The sequence below is a fragment of the Bolinopsis microptera genome, chromosome 13 (genome assembly GCF_026151205.1).
Source record: "Bolinopsis microptera isolate Bmic1 chromosome 13, MBARI_Bmic_1.0, whole genome shotgun sequence".
In the NCBI taxonomy this organism is placed as follows: Eukaryota; Metazoa; Ctenophora; class Tentaculata; order Lobata; family Bolinopsidae; genus Bolinopsis; species Bolinopsis microptera.
The window spans coordinates 5404549-5428389 of record NC_087084.1 but is presented as its reverse complement, the minus strand read 5'-3'; the positions used below and the strand labels follow the sequence as shown (position 1 = coordinate 5428389).

General features: G+C 38.2%; 1 protein-coding gene across 3 annotated transcripts; it reads right to left on the bottom strand.

The window, feature by feature from the left end:
• Positions 1-2953: 2953 nt before the first annotated feature.
• LOC134825029 (DNA polymerase delta subunit 3-like) lies at positions 2954-13551 on the bottom strand. 3 transcript variants are annotated; one of them, XM_063837094.1, is made up of 11 exons: positions 13467-13551; positions 12768-12823; positions 12534-12636; positions 12002-12109; positions 6889-6953; positions 6430-6547; positions 4989-5109; positions 4403-4794; positions 4127-4274; positions 3815-3955; positions 2954-3593 (listed from the first exon to the last, which is right to left on the bottom strand). In XM_063837094.1, exons 1-11 carry the CDS (start codon positions 13533-13535, stop codon positions 3433-3435), a joined length of 1482 nt encoding a protein of 493 aa, XP_063693164.1. In that variant the 5' UTR covers positions 13536-13551; the 3' UTR covers positions 2954-3432. The 3 variants fall into 3 exon arrangements, with proteins under 3 accessions (XP_063693164.1, XP_063693165.1, XP_063693163.1); XM_063837095.1 differs by having other exon boundaries at positions 3018-3593; positions 4175-4274; positions 13467-13541; XM_063837093.1 differs by having other exon boundaries at positions 3021-3593; positions 3815-3964; positions 13467-13541.
• Between the last annotated feature and the right edge of the window lie 10290 nt (positions 13552-23841).

The window sequence follows — 23841 nt, the reverse complement described above, 5'->3', positions numbered from 1 at the left end:
CTACTGTGTTACACTGTAATCTACTGTTACACTGTAATCTACTGTGTTACACTGTAATCTACAGTGTTACACTGTAATCTACTGTGTTACACTGTAATCTACTGTGTTACACCGTAATCTACTGTGCTACACTGTAATCTACTGTGTTACACTGTAATCTGCTGTGTTACACTGTAATCTACTGTGTTACACTGTAATCTACTATAATTCACAGAGCTAATCTACAGTATATTAGCACTAATAAATACGCTCTCAATTATATACAATAAACTACTGTGTAATAATGCCACAAACAGAGTAATATTCTCAAATTGTGTTCTTTTTATAGTACATGATGTTACACAGTACATTGTAGCTAGAGACAGTACAATGTAGGTGAACTTGTTCTCATCATAAACTTGGCAGACAGAAACTATGTGCATACAGAGACTTTTCAGTGGGTATTATAGTTAAAAGAGTTTTTGTTTTTTCACCATTTCTGGCCTTTGATAACTCAAAAACAAAACTCATACAAATTTGTTCAATTGAAGGTGCACAATTTTGAATTTTTACACCTCATGACGTTTCAAATGTCGTTTTCGTCACAGAAACTAAACCTAATACCTCCACATATGGCTTTAACTCCAGATACCCAGAACATTGATACAAATGAAGGGTTTATCGGCTGAAATGTCGAGGAATACAAATACATTATGACGTTTGAATCAGTAGATTGCGTCGATCACCAATCTATCTGCAATGATAAGTGCAACAAAATACAATAAATTTGATCGTAACCATGTACCTGATTATTTTACAAAACACTGCAGCGAATTAACGTCTTTTATCAGGCACCTCGTACAACTTATCTTATCTCTACAATATCTTATTCTATACATCCGATTAATTTACTGAATCTCAACAACACAACATTTAGTATTTACGTACATTTAATATCCGGATAAGAACATTATTTATGAGTCTCATTGTTGTTGTAATGTTTCTGACAACAATTTCTAATAATTCCGTATATGTTCAAACAGTTTTTTAAACCTAAAAAGAGCATTTCCCCTTGGCCTTGGTCACATGTACAATTCACACTTCACAGTTCAATGGTTTTCCGAGACCTACATGAAGTAATGCAGCAACAAACTGATACTTACTGTAATTTTTCCTTCTACAATCCACATCTTACACCTTAAATGCAACAACAACAACATGATGAACGCAACATTTCTAGCATTCTCAAATATTTCACATGCTATTTACAGAGCTTGTCGTCAGTGTTCACACATCATCATATTAAATGCTTCTTTATCTTGGCTTCATTCCAATGAAACATGGCAAAAAAACACCCTAGAATAACCTCTAAAAACTCCGTCCAAACTCGCACAGAATTACTCCAAACATTATTATTAATCCTGATTATCACCTCCAGCCCTTTCTACAACTTAAGAGCTCATCAAATTTACTTAGTGGTATTGCACACTACAAGCAAAAATACCGTAATGGGACCCCACCATATTGGGGATAACCACTGTAAAACCTCCCTGCATGCAGCGTGCAGCGAGCAAAGCTTTTAGATTAAATTGAACCTTTTACGGCCGACAAAGAAACGGTTAAGTGCAAGCCCGTCAAGGTAATTTTAAAAAGTAAGGAGAGAGGGTGGTTGGGAGTCCAAGGGACGACCCTGCCCTGCGGAGACCAGTTCCGGACTTCCCTCGGAGTTTTATCCTCGGTAAAGGAAAACGGAGCAACATACAAAGACAGCACAAAGAGAACACACGCGGAGTACACACAGCACGAAGCGATATACTAGCCATCCAACAGTTAGTCCTTATATGGAATAATACTCTCGAGTTCTCCGGCTCACGCTCCTTATATGGAATAATCGGCTTCTTTCTATGCTAGAGCTAGCATTGAATTGTTCCGGCCAAACATAGGACGCCTCGGACACCGGGCATCCGATACCTGGTGTAGTTAATTAGCGCCTCTTGCACAGGGTAGTCGTTACCATGACGATTTGTTACCTGCTCAGTCGGGAGGAGGGAATGGCAGTGAAAGTGGGGTGTCCCCTTACGCGTGGAGTGAAGGTATTGTAATTGTGGCACGTGTCAAGGTGTTCTGAGCACGTGACCGGAGGATTGACTCGCGTGCTGGATCGTGCACACTGGCCCTCTTCCAGGGAGTCTGATCGGAGTCAAGAACAACCGGGGATGAGTGCAAGTATTTTAGTAGTTACGGGCGACAGTGAAGTTGGTCGGAAGTTCAGTGGTCAGCGCTTGTATTAGAGAGGGTATAACATGTAATAGTATTTCGGATATGTTAGGAATTTCTAACAAGTACTGTTGAACTTGAAGCTAGTGGAGGGCGGGTGTTCATGTTCTCTGATTTGTGCTGGAGAATTAGATTTGGAAGCAGTTTCCGGTTTTATTTATGTTCCCCCCAGGGGGCTAAGTAATCGGAATGCGTTTCCGGTGATCTAAGTGTGGCTAAAAAGGTGAATTAGGATGGAAAAGAGAGACGATCGTTTAAGAGAAGCAGTGCATGTTGGCAGGGAGCCAGGAGACAGGAAGAGGGACAGAGTCCGGGAGTGGCAGGGATCTAGGGGAAGTGAAGGGATCTAAGGGAAGGGACGGGATCCAGGGGGAGGGAAGGGAGTCAGGAGAGTGGCAATGAGCTAGTATAGGGGGAGGGACAAGGAGCTAGGGCAAGGGAGTCAGGGGGAGGGACAGATAATCAGCGGGCAAGCAGTGAAGGGGGGGGGGGGGACCGGGGAGGGAGTCGGGGAGGGAGCTATGGGAGGGCAAGGATTAAGGGGAGGGGCATTGAACAAGGGAACAGGGAATGGATTAGGATAGGGCCCGGCAGTGTAAAGAGATTTAAGAACCCTTAAGGGAAGAGATGGTGGAAGAGGGACGGGGTCAGGGCTGGGAGAAGACGAAGGCCAGGAATATGAGTTGAGAAGGATTTTCAAAAATAAAGCCTGAAAGCTTGTGATCTTATTACATGCGTATGTTAATGAAACACTAAGATTTGTTACCGCACTCTGGGTACGAAATCATTTGTATCAACAATATCAATACGAATTTAAAAAAGAGAACACACTAACTAAAAAGAAAATCATTTGATTGTAAATATTTGACAAAATTTCAACTCTGCCTTTTTTATTTAGAAATACAACAAACAAAAGATCAAAGATTCCTTCGCCAAAGCAGCCCATTTTAACGCTAATTGACTGTCGTTGTTTATTAAAATCATTCCTGATTGACAAGTTTAACTGTTATCAAAAAGGGTTACGATTCTCATAATTGCATAATGGCTCCTTCAAGATTCATTTTCATCGAAGTCAGACAACCTCAACTGTTATCAGGCTAGTATCCATGGGAAAACTCCCTCCCAAAGTCACTTCTTTCATTTAAATCTTCACTGAAGTTACTCTTCTGGAATTTTCTAGCCCTTCTTGAAGAATCCCATGAGACTACTTTGTTTGTTCCGTGTTGTTGGTACTTCTTTTTTTGTTGATTCTTCTGTGTCCATCTTCTCTTCTTCCTCCTCCTTCTTTTCATCCTCGTTGTCACTGCAACTAAACGTCTCCCACACTTTTTCTGTTACTGTAAAGTGTAAAAGTTAGCTGTGAGTTAGTTTCTGAAAATTTGTTGAAGAAGAATATTGAAGAAGTGATATTTTGATTTTTTATGCTGAGTTTTTCTTGTCAGTTGTGACAACTATCAGAATCATGTGACTCTGTTAGCATATATCTATACCCTCGAATAAATCAATTACCGACTACCGTCACATGAACTTACACATTGTGTAATACACAAGTACTTACCCATGAATCCGTCATCATTTACACTTGTTTTGTTCACTTGTTTCCTGATTCGTTTTCGTCTGACTTTTGGTTTCTTACTGTCAGGTGACTCCTTTGGTTTCTTTTTCTCCGGTGACTCGGTAGCTTTTTTCGGGACCTGCTCTGCGATACCTTAAGTAAGTTTTCAAGTTTTTCAAGTTTTTTTAGTTTTCAAGTTTTCAAGTTGGCATTCCAAAATCCAAGCTATTTAACTTGCTGATAAATTGATGGGTACAATAGGCAGATAGATGATATATTTGATCGATAGATAAGCCAACAAGTTCGATCTCAAACCTTGATCATCATCGAGACAAATCCCCTCATCCTCGACCTTAGTTTCACCTTCGGTTTTAATTTCAAGTTCGTCATCTTCATCGTCGCTAAACTTCATTACACGTTTCCGCTTGGTACCCGCTCGACTGTCTTTACCATTTGATTTAGGCTGAGAAAATGGAACGTCAGAGACAGCACTATTTACCATTATCACTCAACAGAGCGAAAAATGACAAACACAAACCAAAAAATTATCAAAATATTTCCTAATAAATATTTAGAATTCCTCTCTCTAACCTTGGGTAAAACCTTGACCTCCTCCACCTCATCCTCCACTATATCCACAAACAGCGGTTCTCGAGTACAGTCCGTTTTATTGCCTCCTCTGTTCTTATTCATCAAGGATTGTTTTCTTGGCGAGGTACGTGTTGGTGGTTCACTTTTTGTGGGGTTTTTCTTCGATAATGGTTTGCTTTCGGGTTTATGTTCAGGTTTGGGAGCAGATTTAGGTTCAGATTTAGGAGCAGATTTAAGAGTTTTAGGAGAAGTTTTAGGTTCAGGTTTGGGAGCAGATTTAGGTTCAGATTTAGGAGCAGATTTGAGAGTTTTAGGAGAAGTTTTAGGTTCAGGTTTGGGAGCAGATTTAGGAATTATTTTTCTTGGTTCTGCTTTTTTTGCTTCTGCTTTACCTGGGAAAATTTCAATAATCAATAGTATCGGTTGAAAAGATAACAACCATAGTCCAGAAGATTATTTTAATACCTATCGTTTCTGCTGTAGATATATAAACGGACTGAAGACCGGGTGATATGAAAATATCAATTCCACCTCTAGCTCTGTAACAAATACAAGTAATCCACGCTGCAAAGATTAAAATAAAAACCTTTTCCAAAGAAGTTGGCTAGCCCCTCTTGTTTCTTGGCTGTTGATTTCTTAACCTCTGCTGGCTTCTTGCTCGCAAAAGTTTTCTTTGCGTTAATGGTGGTGTGTTTCTTCGTTTCTACCTGCCAAATTTACTTTTAAATTTCTCCTGTCGTTTTTATACGGTTATGTATATTCAATTCAACAAAGAATATGTACTGTGGTATACAAGTATTTGTCTATTAAGGGTCGTTTACATATTACGTAATCAATATTTTAATGGGGGGAATGCAACGTCAATTAATGTCAATTAATGTCAATGTCAGTTTTGCAAAATTTTGGAATACTGACATTAATTGACACGATATTTTTCGACCAGAGATTATGTAGTTCTACCATATTTTTAGCACTTTAGAACGTTTATATCATCAATTTATTCACTACTATCACATATAGAAATGTGAAATGTGAAAAAATTCAGATCATTAAACAATAAAACTAAAATAATACGGTTTTCCGAAATTTAATTTTCTTAAATGGGCGTGGCCATCCAAGGGCGTGGTTCTCAACATCATCAGAACTTAAAACCCACATTAAACGAAATGCCTTGATGACATTTATATTTGAATAACGAATCTTAAACAGCTAACATTACTCCTTCATACTAAAAAAGCCGATTCTAGATATTTTACCTGTATAAGAAACCAATAAAATATGGGCGTGGCCGGTGGGGACCGAAGATGGAAGAGTTGGAAGCTGAAATTTTGTTTGGTGGTCTTTGAACCAAAGGATGAACAGATAAGAACATACTCATAATTATTCAAGGACATTTTGTTTTTTGAACCGGTCTAACTTACATAGACGTGAATATCTTGAATATTTATCGAAAAATGATAATCTAAAATTTCGAGACAAATTAATGTCAATTAATGTCAATTAATGTCAATTAATGTCAATTAATGTCAATTAATGTCAATTAATGTCAATGTCAGTTTAGGGTTTTTATGGAATACTGATATTAATTGACGTTGCATTCCCCCCATTTTAATAACATATTACGTTCACATATTACATAATCAACCGTATTCAAGACCCAATCCCCCCTCTCCTGAAGCAATATTACGTAATCACGTCCCCCCCCCCCCCCCTTTTGAATTTTTCCCTGGAAACACTTTTTTGGAAACACTTTTCCTTACGTTTAATGCTACCCTGATCACAATGAGCCGAAATCATTGTTATGATATCCAGCCCAGCACCTTTCAAACTACTTAGGTTATAGTCGGATATCCGATCAATTTCTAAATTTTATCACTGTCAGAGTGAAATTTAGTGAGCATTTGGAACTCCCCCTCAGCTGATTAAGTAATATGTGAACGACCCCTAATGTCACTTAAATCTTAGGATACCGTTAACTCTCGATTCTTTACGATAATTTAATAAGCAAACAGAGGTGGCGAATTTACCGTTTTGTTTTCAGTCATAATCTTAACTTTGTTCTTCAGGGCAGGTGGAGTGACAGGCCTTAAGCCACTGTTTATAACCTGACTGATCTTCGCCTCCTTGCAGCGCACCATAGAAAACCTGTGTTAAAATAAATAAATAAAGTGCTGTTAAAAGATAATTATTGATCTGTATACTGGTGGAGGATGATTTGTTGTGACAAGTGACAGTGACAGTGAGTGACACGTGACAGTGATTGTGATCAAAGATGGAAACTGATTGTTTAATCGGAGTCAGAAAATATGGTTCTCTATTTTACTAGAAAAGTTCATGATTAGCTCATAATATAACATTCAGCTTGGTAAGACCACAATATATAAATTACAACGAGTAAGATGGTAATTGGATCGCAATGGAGGTGTTACTGTACAGCATTACTAATTTTACACCTATTAACTATTTACACTATTAGTAATACTCACTCGGTCGTTTCGTAGACTTTCTTTTTCAGCTGCTCAAAATCAACGCTGTACATAGGGGCAGTACCCTGAAATTAATTGGAACATTAGCAAATTAGTTAGAAACAAAAGAAACAATATACTCTAGTAGCAGGGAGGGGTTGAGTGTGCACTTCGATGTACAGAGTTTTTTGATACTGAATCGGGTTAATTAGGTCATTGGTAACTCAAATCACCGAGGGGCACATTTTGTGTCGCTAGTCCCAACCCTGTGGGGGCCACGCCCATATTTCACATTAGGCGCATGTATGGGAAATATGTATCTCAACTTCTGAAGGTCTTAGAGACTCAAACTTTGGCTTAAAATGACCGCAATGCACATATTTATATTGACACTATGAAGGGTATAAAGGCCCAAAATGCTTACTTTTGGAAAAAATCCAGAAAAACCGATTTTCACTGGGGCGAGAGTGAAAAAATCTACTCTAGAAGCTTATTGACATCGAGTATGCAGTTTGGTGTCTACAACTTTTCTAGAAACCAGGTCTTTTGTAAGGTCATTCTGGATCAGAATTGATAAGGTACGCAATTTCTATCAGTAATCCTAATCCTAGGGGGAAATTTCTAAATTACCCTCAGGCACAAATATATGACTTTTCTATCTCGGCTTCTGAACGTTGTAGGGGCCTCTCTTTTATCTCAAACTAACTGCAAAGGCCACATTTATCTACAAGCTATAAAGCAACATAGGGTTTATTATAGTGCTTAGTTTTGGAGATATTCATTAAAAACTGTTTTAACTTTCGTGCATCCTAAATTAGTAACACATGTACTTAATTTTGGTATCCCGGGCTAAAAAAGTCTTACAGACACTTCACTTGCAGCACAGCAAAATGTTCAGCATGAACACATTCAGATAATATTTATGGAGCAACACAATTCAGTTTCAGAAGCTCCTTCCAGCTATCTTATCTTATCCACAAATGTATACATCTAACCATCTCTCTGGTTACTTCAAACCACTTCAATCCCCAAATTTATACATGAAAATCTAACTATCTCGTTATATCTACCACAAGTTGGGCTCTCTCCAGTACTGTTTGGCTATTATGGCTAATCACCTCCAATCCAACCTCATGTTGTAGAATCTACTTCTAGTTTTCTTCAATTCTGCTACCTCCATGCCATGCCTATTCTACCCAGCTACCACCATGACCAGCACGTTATAATTCTAGCTCTTTCTAGCAAACTCTGAATGCTACCTCCTCCTCAGTGCTCTATACAGGTACCACCAGAGGGCAGAAACCACCAACTCCAGCTCTTTTCACTTACTTTGGCTACATCTATTTAGCTACTACTGCAAGGCCCCCTGGCCCCTTCAACCTCTGCTCTTTCTAGCAAACTTAACTTAAGCTACCTCTTGCCTTTTATAACACCACCAGCAACAATTTATTCTGGCTCTTTCTGGCTGCCTCAGCTGCATTCAACAATTTCCAGTTCATTGAGGAAAAGGAAACCTGCTATTTCTAGCAACCTCTGAATGCTACTTCCTGCTCTATCTAGCTTCCACCAACACCCAGTGCTAATTGTTGTTACTTGTTAAGCTACCACTAGCATGAGCACCTGCAAATTCTAGCCCTATCCAGCAAACTCAGACTACATTATACTATATCCAGATAGCACTAACACCCTCAAATTCTAGCTGGAGCCTGGAGGTAGCCTGAATTAGGTAAAAACAGATAGAATTTGAGAGTGCTCATTTAACTGAATAAGGATGGATGTAGCCCGAAGTAACTAGAAGAAGCTAAAATTTGTGGGTACCGTTTGCTAGTGTTAGCTTGATAGAGCAGAAAGTAGTCTGAGGTTGCTGGATAGTGCTAGAATTTGCAGGTGCTGGTGATAGCTGTTTGTTTGTTTGTTTGGGGACCGGTTTTTGGTAACCATCTCTCTGGTTACTTCAAACCACTTCAATCCCCAAATTTATACATCTAACCATCCCTCTAGTTGCTTCCATCTCGTTAAAGCCAAGGATCGACCGAGACTGCTTTTTTGGCCGGGACTGGGAAAAAGTGCTGGGACCGGGATTAAGACCGGGACCGGGATTAGGGATCGGGATTAAGCCGGGATCCCGGTCTTACCACAAGTTGGGCTCTCTCCAGTACTGTTTGGCTATTATGGCTAATCACCTCCAATCCAACCTCATGTAGTAGAATCTACTTCTAGTTTCCTTCAATTCTGCTACCTCCATTATAGCTCTTTCTAGCAATCTCTGAATGCTACTTCCTGCTCTATCTAGCTTCCACCAACACCCAATAATTGTTGTTATGCTACAACTAGCACTGCAAATTCTAGCCCTATCCAGCAACCTCAGACTTACTCCTACTCTGTTCAGCTGCAGCTCATTGGCCGGTGTACCAAAAACTGGTCCCCAAACAAACAAACAAACAGCTATCACCAGCACCTGCAAATTCTAGCACTATCCAGCAACCTCAGACTACTTTCTGCTCTATCCAGCTAACACTAGCAAACGGTACCCACAAATTTTAGCTTCTTCTAGTTACTTCGGGCTACATCCATCCTTATTCAGTTAAATGAGCACTCTCAAATTCTATCTGTTTTTACCTAATTCAGGCTACCTCCAGGCTCCAGCTAGAATTTGAGGGTGTTAGTGCTATCTGGATATAGTATAATGTAGTCTGAGTTTGCTGGATAGGGCTAGAATTTGCAGGTGCTCATGCTAGTGGTAGCTTAACAAGTAACAACAATTAGCACTGGGTGTTGGTGGAAGCTAGATAGAGCAGGAAGTAGCATTCAGAGGTTGCTAGAAATAGCAGGTTTCCTTTTCCTCAATGAACTGGAAATTGTTGAATGCAGCTGAGGCAGCCGGAAAGAGCCAGAATAAATTGTTGCTGGTGGTGTTATAAAAGGCAAGAGGTAGCTTAAGTTAAGTTTGCTAGAAAGAGCAGAGGTTGAAGGGGCCAGGGGGCCTTGCAGTAGTAGCTAAATAGATGTAGCCAAAGTAAGTGAAAAGAGCTGGAGTTGGTGGTTTCTGCCCTCTGGTGGTACCTGTATAGAGCACTGAGGAGGAGGTAGCATTCAGAGTTTGCTAGAAAGAGCTAGAATTATAACGTGCTGGTCATGGTGGTAGCTGGGTAGAATAGGCATGGCATGGAGGTAGCAGAATTGAAGAAAACTAGAAGTAGATTCTACAACATGAGGTTGGATTGGAGGTGATTAGCCATAATAGCCAAACAGTACTGGAGAGAGCCCAACTTGTGGTAGATATAACGAGATAGTTAGATTTTCATGTATAAATTTGGGGATTGAAGTGGTTTGAAGTAACCAGAGAGATGGTTAGATGTATACATTTGTGGATAAGATAAGATAGCTGGAAGGAGCTTCTGAAACTGAATTGTGTTGCTCCATAAATATTATCTGAATGTGTTCATGCTGAACATTTTGCTGTGCTGCAAGTGAAGTGTCTGTAAGACTTTTTTAGCCCGGGATACCAAAATTAAGTACATGTGTCACTAATTTAGGATGCACGAAAGTTAAAACAGTTTTTAATGAATATCTCCAAAACTAAGCACTATAAACCCTATGTTGCTTTATAGCTTGTAGATAAATGTGGCCTTTGCAGTTAGTTTGAGATAAAAGAGAGGCCCCTACAAAGCTACAACGTTCAGAAGCCGAGATAGAAAAGTCATATATTTGTGCCTGAGGGTAATTTAGAAATTTCCCCCTAGGATTAGGATTACTGATAGAAATTGCGTACCTTATCAATTCTGATCCAGAATGACCTTACAAAAGACCTGGTTTCTAGAAAAGTTGTAGACACCAAACTGCATACTCGATGTCAATAAGCTTCTAGAGTAGATTTTTTCACTCTCGCCCCAGTGAAAATCGGTTTTTCTGGATTTTTTCCAAAAGTAAGCATTTTGGGCCTTTATACCCTTCATAGTGTCAATATAAATATGTGCATTGCGGTCATTTTAAGCCAAAGTTTGAGTCTCTAAGACCTTCAGAAGTTGAGATACATATTTCCCATACATGCGCCTAATGTGAAATATGGGCGTGGCCCCCACAGGGTTGGGACTAGCGACACAAAATGTGCCCCTCGGTGATTTGAGTTACCAATGACATATTTAACCCGATTCAGTATCAAAAAACTCTGTACATCGAAGTGCACACTCAACCCCTCCCTGCTACTAGAGTAATAGTTATGCGATGGATGGACGTGAAACGGGATGCAATGAAGGCCGCGCCCAATTCCGAGCGGCGGCAAATTGTAAAAGCGCGCAATATTCGATTGTATCTTTTCATAGAAAATTCGTTTGGTGTTTGCGCTCAAGATTCATTTAGAATGTGCCATGAAATTGTGTTAGACTCTAGTTATAGGAATGGTGGTAAAGTTCTCACTTCGACTTTACTGCAATCCATCAGTAGGACAGTCTATGCGTGATTTTCACGATTCGCAATAAAAGTTTAATTTTGGAAATATTCAAATGGATTGTAAACTTGTAGAAACAATCAATGTTGGTATTTTCTAGAGTAAAATACAACAATTCGTGGAAATTTTGATATATTTTGGAGACATTTATCTTGGAGGTCTTTTACATGAATTGGATTTAAAGCTACCTATTAATTTCGTAAACTACAGTTTTTTCTAAAACCTGTCCTATTGCCAAAACATGATGACCAGCGTAAACAGTACACACTGATTGAACTGTGGAAAAATAAGGAAAATTAAAAACTGAATAATGAACAAAGTGAAAGGTTACGAATGATCGTTTTTGCAGAAAAAGATGGATTCTGGAGGGTTTCTTGCAGCTCGTTGTGTACTTAATGTATAATCTGAAGTCAGTGCAAGTGCAGCACGTGTGTTTTTTAATGTATTATACAATAAGCCCAATTTGTGCGTGCACTGATGTGTAAAAGACATGTATAGTTCACTTTTTGGTTCCAATTTCTTAAATTATTGATAAAAGTTACGTTCTACGGCAATTTTTACAGCAATTGAATTGAATCACATGTATTTTCACTTTCCCGCATTTAATATTATGAAGTTAACTGAGCTCGTACTGAATGGAAATCTAGCGTCCGCCTCAACGAAAAAACGGGCGCAATTCTTGTTTACCTTAGGTTTCCCTTTCTGAACACTGTATAGATGAACACTGGTAACTGGGTCCAACTGAGATTTTGTTTCTTCCAGCATATCTTCGTTAACAATACATACTTGGTGTGTCTGGGATGTAATAATGGCTTTAGTGAATTAGACAATTTATTACAATCTTTCGTTATAATGTGAAAAATGCAGATTAAACACCTGAAGGTGATACCCAAATTTCACTGTTTTGACTGAAATTTTCTTGAATGACCAATTGATGACTTCACTGTGGATAACACAAGACAAGATTTAGGTACTTAAAATTGGATACAAAAGAAAGGTTTGACAAACGGAAAATCGTCAGAAGAGAACGAAACAATTTGAAAGATTTCTGAATAAAAACTATTCTGCCGTTTTCTTGACCGAAATTTCACAGTTCTGACTGAATTTTTGACCAGTGACTGATCAGTGAAGTCGCCATCAAGGTACTGGAAGCTGTATATCCGGACAAAACTTTGATGGAAATGTACTTTAGGTCCGGTAGAAATCTTGAACCACTTACCAGAACTCCCTGAGAATTGTGTCTCATCCCACTGACGTAGTACACACCCTGAATGCTCTTGTGTTTCATATTCTTGTGTTTCATGTGGAATATCGCTAACAACCTGGGAACGTACGTTTCAAAGGAGGCAAGAGAATGAAATATTAATATTTTATTACACTTTCATCCAAAATGCAAGCGAATTTGTTACAGTTTGTCTGTGTAAAAAACTTCAAAAATTTAAATATTAATTACTGTTTAGCTTGGTTAACATTTAGAGAAAATGTTCTGCTCAGCCACTTGTAGGTCACCTGAAAAAAACTTATTATAATAAAATAATAATATTAAACTTGAAATGAAATATTAAAGAACTGGAGTTGCCTGCTGAGCTATTATACATTCTAGCAGGAACCCGTCTAACCCTTGAGTGGTGTCAAGACTCAAGAGACTAAATAAATTATTACCTATTTAATTCGCGTTTTTGACACCAGACTTGGGAGTCCAAATTTTGGGCACTAAAATTTTTATTTCTTAACCAATATTTTATTTTTTCTTGCTGATTTGAAGGCCATTAAGACATTTGACCCAGTCAAAAAGTTTCAGTTTTATATCTTTTACGGTTTTTGCGGAAACTCGTGTTAAAGTTGATGGCATGGTGTCATATACATTAATAAATGTCTAGTCATTGCGAATATTTTCCACTCTGTTGTTGAACTTTATAGTTTAGGTCTTTGTAACTTAACGGTTTCGATAGAAATAAAATTGTAACCAGGGCCTAATCTGATGCAATCGTTAAATCTTATTAAATACCAGCCCACAAAATTACAGACAAGAATGTAAATATGTAAGAGGCGCAGGCATGGGTCCATTTAGTCCTTGTTCTCAATAGAATTTATTGTGAACAGGACAAAAGGCCAAACGGATGATGCCAACCTTAAATAAAATGTTACTCACAACTTTCTTCTGTTCCATAACATACTCCTCGATGTTCTCCAGCAGGAGCCCAAGATCTTCAATACCCATTGTCTAATGACTTGTTGATAAGTGTAATTAGAATTAGAATTAGAATTAAATTTACACAGCAATACAATAAGAATACAAATAATTTAAAGAAGCTCCAAACTGCTGTGCAGGACATTCAAGTCAGTCAACAACTGTTAGTGTTCATGTTGATAAAACTTGTGTTGATAAAACTTGATAAGTGTAATTAAAACTAATTAGACCATAGTATTACAAATATATATAAGGACCCATACATCAAATATACACTAAGTATATAAGAACACTATTTTTTGTATCCTTGAGGTCAACTTTCCAGTTAAGTTGGCTGAGCACATTTTATAGGGCACAAAGAATTATTCCATTTAATCGAACCAAATTTAATGCACCAGACATGTCACGTCAGTCTGGGACAAGCCTGGGACAAGCCTGGTACAAGCCTGGTACATGATATTTATATATAAGATTTGCATGAGTGAGCTAGTAGGAATCCTCAAAATATTATTTTGTGTGAAAATGGTGAACGGGATTGTCACTAAAGTTTTGGTGAAACCATTTGGGCTCGACAGATATGGTGTATTGGTCCTAGGGTTGCCAACCGATATTATCGGCCGATAATTATCGGCGATAATTTCCCAAAAATCGTTATCGATTATCGCGATAATTTTCGAGAATTATCGCGATAATCAACAAATTTTTATTAGGGTAAAATGGCCAACATTTAACATATTTTTCGAATCTATTTCTCTGTTTGTAAAATTAAAACCCAGTGCTAGCATAATTTGCAGTGTGATGGTCGGCTGACGTGCTGTGTAGTGTGTAGTGTGTATGAATTTGTGGCAGTGAAAATTGAAATGTTGCGTTATCGCATCTAGTAGGTAACTTGGAGGTTGTATGGTCAGACGTAGTTATTTTTGTTTGTGGAAGCACGAAAAGGAACTCAGACTACAACGAGACTACAAAACCTGTTGGAGCTCGCTGTGCAGTATGTTGGAGAGATATGGTAAAGTTCTACTCGGACCCCAGTAATCTAGATGAAGATGTAGGACAAGAATACAGAATGATCACAAAGTCAACTTGATACGTAACTCTAAGTCTCTGCACCAGCGGTTGTTTAAGCAGAAAGAGACAAACAGCGATTGAGCTTCGCAAGTAGTTCGACGATTGGTCCTCAGGACTCACAGGTGATTCCCACAATTTCAGATGCCAGATTCCAATCCTATCCCGCTGATAAAAGAATTATCAGACCTACATTTGGGCAGCGATTTGACTACGGTAGCAAGGACAGATACCCTTGCGTGGGAGATAGGTCTGTTCACAGCTAACAGGCAGGAAACTGACACTATCAAAGAAATACGTTGTGCATAATATGCTGATTAAAAAAATGTTTGCTAGAAGTTATATAAAGTCTTTAAGAAATATTCTGTCTATGAAATATGGGCTTGTTAAATGAAAGGGCTATATTGCAATTGGTTCTTTAACAACGCAATCAGCACAAGATGTAAGATAGCATACGAGCATAATTCAAGTATGCAGAGTGCATACAAATATTACTTCAATTATATTGCCAAATTTATCGCCGATAACCGATATTATCGCGATAATTTTGAAAAAATTATCGATTATCGCGATAAAAAATTGTGTACCGATAATGGCAACCCTAATTGGTCCTTAATAAGTTGGTGGCTTAAAATCAGATCAAAACATAATGATACATTATACAACCATAATCTTCTAGAATGATCACTGTATGTTCACTGCACAGCGTAGCTGTAATATAGTCTGCGGATTTAACTTGAATTTAATGATCTATCATACTACTTATTGTTAATGTTGTAATTCAATTTGTATTATATTACTATACATGAAACAGCTAATTTATTATTTCAAGCTGTATTTGCTGATTTGATGGCTTATGGCTATGGCATGAAAGGATATAAAACCTCAAAAACCTCAAAAACCACGGTCTGACATAAAAAGGGCCAAAAGAATGCGGCAGCACATTATTCCAAATATGAAATAGTACAACTTAGAAGACGTTGGATAACTTTGTTTGCACTATTAGTGTCATCTAGCGTCATCTAGTGTCATTTAGCGTCATCTATTGTCATCTAGCGCCAGATGTCAAATTTCAACTATCGGTAAAAATCCCGTTTAAGTACAGGTCAATACAGTTTCAATATCTTTGCAAACAGTGGTTAGGAGTTCAGCTATTGTATCTCTGAGTGAATTGTGTCTAAGTTTGTAGAGGACATACCCACATGCTTTTAGAGGGAGTGTGGATAACCAAATGGATGCTTTTTCACTAAGAAGTTCTATTTGCCTTTGTGTGGATGGGGGTAGCCCATTCATAATAGTTTCACGTTGATGTTTGTAAAGCTCTTCCTTACACTTCTTTACTTCACTTATGATATAGCACGCTGCAGTTCCTAATTTAGTTGGAAAGTAGTATACTCTGTGAGCTGTTTCGTAGCATTTACTGAGTATGAGTCTCAGCTATTGATTTGCATTGTGCAGTCTGGAATGCTCAGCCCGCCCATCCTTGCAGGAAGTGAAGCTATCTCTCTGATATAATCAGGCAGCCCATAATGGCTGGAATAAAGTCTTTCTTGACACAGTGTTCCAAGAGTTTTAGGTAATCTGAAATCCCTGGGGTGGTACGGCAAACAAAGCGGAGTAGGGTAGTTGGGGTTCGTTTGCAGCTATATCTATGTCTGCTTTCCAAGTTTTTGTCTCCTTTATTATGAACTCTTTTACCCCTTCTTCAGATCCAATATATGACCCAAGATAATGGCGGACTTTGATAGTAATTTATATAATATATATCTAGAAAGAGTTCCTTAGCTTTGGTTTTTGAAAATATCAAAATTATTCAAACAATTTACACATGATTGTCATAATGACCCTAGATATAAAAACAACCCTTCAAAAACTCAATATATTCCCTATCTCAAATATTGGGAGAAACATTCGAAAATCACCCTTGGCCTTGTGGCTCCAAATTCAAATCTAGACTATCTATATTAACAAAGTTCTTTCTTACACCTCTGACTCCCCAGGGAGAAATCACTGCTGTTCTTAGCAGGAGGTGACTGGGAATCCCGGTACCGGGATTGGCAATTTTGAGCTATCCCGGTCCCGGTCCCGGTCCCGGTCAACCGGGTCAAGTCACATTTTTCATCCTGGTCGCGGTCCCGGTCCCGGTCAAATGCTGATTTATGATCCCGGTCCCGGTTAATTCAGGATTCTTGGTCCTGGTCCCGGTCCCAGTCAATCACTCAAATTTGCCGGGATTTTGACCGAGATCTTCTACATAATTTCATTTACTGTGATTTTAAGTTTTTACTTTCATTCATTGTGAATTTCATCTTTAAACAACCTCTGAGCCAAATAAAACAATGTTTAAAATTGCTAAACAAGTTTAGGTAACTAATATCGTTACATAACTCATAAGTGCAAACTAACATCAAGTTTTCAACTCGGCTACGCCCAATTGTCAATTGGAATTGGAGAATGAAACTGTTGAATAATTTGAGGGATCATTGATTGAGGAACGAGGAATGAGGGTGAACTTGAGTAATCAGTACATGAACATTATTGGTGTAGTACATTAGGCCCATGCCCCATATTGACGGTTTTTTAAAAGTTTTTTCTAATTTAATATTCTAGTTATTACTTATTCAAATTGTTCAATTATAATGTAAATGAAAGTTGCAGCTTTCAATATGAGAATACCAGTTTTGGTCCCGGTCATCCCGGTCATCCCGGTCAAATCACGGTCATCCCGGTCAAATCCCGGTAAAATTGGATTGTTGGTCCCGGTCCCGGTCCCGGTCCCGGTAAGATAGAAATCCCAGAAATTATTGGTCCCGGTCCCGGTCACGGTAAATTGATAATCTCAGTCCCGGTCCCGGTCAAGTCACATTTTGTATCCCGGTCCCGGTCCCGGTCCCGGTCAGGCCTAAAATCATGTCCCGGTCACCTCCTGGTTCTTAGGATTTCAAAACAAAAGTAAGTTAAACAAAATTTTGTTTTGTGATATTCCATCTTACTAGCCAGCTTCTTCACCATTCTTTCAGCTTCAACACCCATTCCACCAGATGTTGAGAAAACTAACGGCGTGAAACTTTCTTTCTCAACTTCAAGAACCCTTGGGTTGTAACACACACAATTTCGCATATAAAGGGGCAAATTTATGGAATAGGTTTCTTGAGCAGTCAAATGCACGTGGTAAAATAGGTTCACTAGGTTCAATTAAATCCCGATTGAAGCTTTCTATCATGAAGGCTCAACACCAACCTGACAATATTAACTGGCAGGACTTAAACTTCAACACTTTCCTATGAAAAGACCCCCATTTATATTTATATATTTTAGATTTTACACCTGTCACTCACATCATATATGCACCACAAAAGAAAAAAGATTCATTCAATCATTACATTATACACTCACTCCACCACACATGCACACAAAACATTAAAGCAGGTTACACGCGGGTGTAACGTTCACTTTATCCGAAGGGAAAAATAATACTTTATGTAACGCGCGATTTACGTCTTGGTAGCTAAATTATTCAAGTGCTATTTGTCAGAGCGACACAAATGCGCGAGCGCTTGCGCGGCTCACCTATCCAACACTCTTGTTTACATCGTATCAGGCAATGGTTCAGTTTAATTATGGTAAGGGCACAGCCTGTCAAAAACCCTTTTCGCATGATCCGTCGACACCGCCTGAAGGTGAATGCATAATAACGGATCATGAACGTACGGAATCAAACGTTAATAAGCTTGCAGCTTCCGATGAAAATGTATTCAACTTTGTGTCATGCTTGAATTGGTTTTGGACCTCTTCAATGCTTTTAATTTATTTATTATTGTTATTTGGTATTATGAGCTGACATGTATATATACATACGGTATCTAAAATTAAGCGTAAAGCGAGCATATTTAACAATTTTTAAGCAATAATGTATTGCGAGCAGCTGTAACTTAAATATCGCATAAAAATCATATAATTATAACACAAAACTAAAATTTTATTGGAATCTAGGTTAAACTAAGATAAAATTAATATCAGCCCCTTCGCCACTCTCAGCAGTCAACCAGGGCTCATAAAAGCTTAACAGCGCCTGGGTCCGTTCACCAACTGTGCTAATGTGAGTGGCGGTGTGGTAAAACCCATTTTAACAGCGTGAATATTTATCAAATATAAGCGCACTAGCTGCTAGCATCATTTAATTTTTAATCAAATTTATTCGGATATATATTTATTGATTATGTATTGAATTGGTGATAAATAATAAAATTGTCTTTCCTCAAAAAAAATTGTCTTTTCTCAACACCACTTTTTCTCATTTTCATGGGACTGGTACATTGTTGGGATTGATTTGCTTGCATTGGAGGCGGTTGGGGCATGGAACACCCTTACATCAAAATATGCCCTCTCTGAAGCATTCCAAATCGATCTTGCAGAAATGTCCAGCCTAGCTTGGTCCCCTAGGACTGTTCTCTTTGGCAACTCTAGACCATCGACTGAAAGGAGAACTGGCTCAGTCTGCACATCCTTGCATTTCACAGTTCTCGTTAGTTCTGCAAAGGTGACTCTCAACGAGTTGTGCCGCAGTGACACATACCTACCGAGTTTGCAGATGAGCTTAGCTTTGGTAGCATGCTCTGGTTTCACTATCAACCATGTCTTGCTAGGTTTTGGGTAATACCTATACAAATGTCTATTTTTGATGAGTTAAATTCTTTTAGTCTCTACCTGCCGATTCAAAATCACTATCTTACTATATATAAAGCGAGACGATATATATATATATATGTGTATATATCCGTGCCATTTTACTGACACCACGGCATCAACTTTAACGCGACTTTCCGCAAAAACCGTAAAACATATACAACTGAAACTTTTTTGACTGGGTCAAATGCTTTAATGGCCTTCAAATCAGCATGAAAAAATAAAAAATTGGCTAAGGAATAATAATTTTAGTGCCCAAAATTTGGACTCTCAAGTGGTGTCAAAAACGCGAATTAAATAGGTAATAATTATTTTAGTCTCTCGAGTCTTGACACCACTTTAGGGTTAGACGGGTTCCTGCTAGTTAAATATAATCACCAAATATACTCACCAATATACTCACGCTCACCAAATACAACTTCACCCCTCATCTTCCTCAAAATCTAAGCTCTCCACCCAAATCAGTCATAACATGAGGGAAGAAAGCTACCAAGGCCTCCTCCCCAAAAGTAGAATTCTATAACTTAATTAAACGGTATACAAATAAAGCGTTATTATTATTCTTATTATTAAATATGATTTCGAACCAGAGGCATATCGACGAATTATCAAAATACCTGATGTTCGAAAAAGTCTGACAAGATTTCGTATCAGCTGCCACAACCTCTACATCGAAAGGGGCAGATACGAAACCCCCCTTGTACCAAGAGAAGAACATTGGTGCACCTACTGCTTTTTCAGCAAAGAGCTCAAGCCTATTGAGGACGAAAGTCACGTATTGATTGACTGTTTGCTCTACTCCTCAGTTAGGGAAAAATTCAATTTCCATCCCCAAAACATTATTGACCTAGTCGGTTTGCTCTCCAACAAAACTCTAGATCCTACCACACTCACTGCCACAGCAAGAGTAGATCCATCCATTCAATTCTCTCTGTGAACGAACATTATTATACAGCCTATTATAAGAGCCCAGATTTCCACTCAAATACTGGCAAGTGCATAATGCTATAGGACCTTAAAATAAAATTGAACCATACAAACTCGATTTATCTATTTTTCTAAAACTAGCATTATATAACATTTCTAAATTATCCCTACATACTTGTAAATAATAAGAATTGTGTAACTTAAATTATTTCAGAATTACAACTATTGTGTACTCAATAAAGTAATTATCACTTTTGTATTTTTGTATCCTTGTATCCTTGTATCCTATATTTAGCACTAATCATATTCTTTTAAAAATGTATTTAAGAAACAAAATCTATAACTTACTTGTTTTCTTACAACTAGATTTTTAATTGAAATCTGTTCACAGCTTAAATTAGATTTTACTTTTTCTCGACCCAAGTTTTTTTAAACCATAAAATTTTCTGAAATAACTGATTAGCATGGCAATTTGTACATTGTTATAATAGACTGACCCAACGCGCGCTTGTGCTACTTCGTAGTTCACCTAACTAGATTTGATTCACGATGTGAATCCTTTGCAACTCGGAGTGGTTCAGTGGTGCATCGCCAATCTTACTAAGCTTAAGTGGTTGCTAGAAACATTGTTTGATGCGCGGCGCGGCCCAGTAGCATGCAAACAAATGCGCCGCACCGTTAAACTGAATATTTTAACGCGGACGCCGCCCAGTATAAACAAGTATATAATAGTCAATAAAATACATTAACGGGTGATAATCTTGTAAAATATTTGTTCCATATATCAGGACCGTCGACGAGTCCAACTCGGCGCGCGTCCTGCATGGTAGGTTGTAAACCTACAATAAAATACAACGCTAATTAAATGGAATAACAACACATTTATTTAACAACACACACTCTAAATTGTTGACATATTCCTGCAACATAAAAATTTAGTAAAAAGTCTCCATGTCCATTAAAATAAAAATATTCTATAATTATATACTTAAAACACATTTCGTGCCAAATTGTTACTACACGGTCGAAAAAAAGGTTGCCACGTGTGTCAATTAAATTTTAAGGTTATTTCTAAATTGATTGATTTGATTTAGTGTCCAAAAATACAACGAAGTAAATTATTTATTTACCCTCAAGGCCTTTTCATTTAAATTAGGGCGAGCTAATATGTAGTGTGTGCGATTTTTTGGAGATGAACTGATAGTTACCTGAGGACCCCAGGCTATTATGTTCATAAACATAAAGAATAAAGATTCGGCGGAATGACAGGCTGAGCGCCGCCCAGTAAACTGATAATTGACGGGGTACTCTTAAAAAAGGCGGACCCCAACCCAAATTAAATAAATAGCTGAGACCTCACGGCAAGTATAGTAGACCAAAGTGACTATTGCTTGTGAACGGTGAATCAACTACCCGCTGAAGCTATTGCTTCGTATGCACCTCAATGCGAAACAGCAATTACACTTTCGCTGGTTTTTGAGAGGACAATCCGACATGTTTATTGGTTAAGCATTGGTTGATTGACGATGTCAATCCGTCGAGATCGTTGCTCTGCGAAGCAGAGCAACGATCGTCGATGCGAAGCAAGAATGCTAGTTTGCGCGGCGCGTCGAAGCGGCGAAGTCCTCCAAAGCATTGGGATCATGCCATGGGTAAAGATGAAAGATATGACAGTACCTAGAGACAGTTATATACTGGTTTGACTGGTTGCCAGTTTAAGTAAAACAAATTTTTTTAGCACATTTTACAGCATAAAATTTAAACAAATGAAAACATATAATGCTCTTAGTGGTAAATGGCCGTTTGTTCTGAGCTGTATAATTTTTTGACAATCAACTAGCGGGGCAAGGAATGTACTGGCTGGTAGCTTTTGTACACACCATAACGCTAGTCTGGTTGATTAGTGACCAAATTAGAGGCGTTGATAGGAAGGCATTATAATTTGTGGGTGTAAGAGGGAATATTTGGCATGCATTATTCTAGCAGCTATTTTGTAACAAATGGTCTTTACGATTATTAAGGACGGTAGGTATTTTGGGTGTTCAATACTAAATCATGGCTAAATGTCTAAGTGGGGGCCGGGGGTTTAAATTTAAGGGAGAAAAAGAAATGAATATTGGGTTATAATATTAATCATAGATGTCAACCCTGATATAACTATTGTACTAAAAATTTGATCATAATGCTTAGGGTCTTTATTAGAATTCAAATTGGATACAAAAATAGGATCTCTTTACACTACACTTACTCACTCACACATCACATTTAACTTGACAGAGGAATACGCTGGCAGAGTAAGTCGATTTGGTCATGAAATTTTGGAGGTCAGGTGGAATCCCTGCAGGAGCCTACGAAAATTTAAGGTTACAGATATCAAAGTCTTTATTTGTCCAGTCATACACGGCATGACAATGCTGGTTGAAAAGTAGTGAAGATTTCAGTTTGGATTTCAGGCAAGAAATACTAACAGAACAATCAAAGATTTTAAGGTTAGGGGTTATTATATTCCATATTTTCGTTGACCTCGTGTTATGGTTGCCTGGGGGATCCGGTTTATTGATAATAAGCATTGGTTTCCTGGAAGAACGAGAATACTCTTCGTACATAGACATAGGAGTAGAAAACTTCATGATCTTGAATAATTCTATGTAGCTATGATAAGTATGAAGATTTTGTACAGTGAGTATCTCGTTGTTTTTAAACAGAGGTTTAGTGTGCTCCTTTTTATAAAATTTACTATCGAGTTTCTGGTCAGTAAATGGTCTGGTTCGAACACACGTTTTGAATTTATCCAGGTAGGCTGCTCTATCACCAAACAAGACCCTCAGACAGTACTTCTGTGCAGTGAATATTGAGCTTATACGATTTTTAGCTGCCCCACCCCATGCTGATATGCAGTACGACAGATGGGATTCAAAAAGAGTGTAGTATAACTGTCTGTGGAGAAATTCTGGGAGGGAGCAGCGTAGACGACACAGAGTTGAGGTGGCATGGTTAAGCTTTCGTACTATATAAAGACTATAAGGAAGAAATTATATGGCTTTTATATCGTCAATTAACGAAGTTAAACTTTATTTCAAATTCACTCCACCACAGCCTGTCACTACCATATCTCCGCCATAATATTAACACTAAGCCTGGGCCTGGGCCTGGTGATGAAATAATTGTTTTGCTATATCTTTCTTTTTACTACAATGTAGATGAACTGAAGGGGTACCCGAAGAAGAAACTTATCTTTTTTGATTTACTTAAATTCTGTTTTACTTTTGGTATGGCATCTACTCATTTTAACCCTGATTATTGTTATTCATACATAAGTTTTCAGTTACCAAGACGTCCAACCTTTCTTTGGACAACTTGTACTTCAGGATTTAACACACAGTTAATTTAAATTGTAAACGCTTCAAAGCACATCATTGCATCCGTACACTGAAAATACTAAGGTGTCCTGCGGTCAGCCCCATAGACAAAGCTATCAGAGTGCAAGAGAAATATTTTGGTTAGGTGACAGTTTACACTCATTTTGTTTTAGTTTTCTGTGTGGCGTGTGCGTGTATTACATTATTCATTCGATATGGAAAACCCCATGAGTCCAACGACAAAATTTCCTAGTAAATCGCCAGCCAGGACACACGAGCTGCCTCTAGCTCTGTGTATT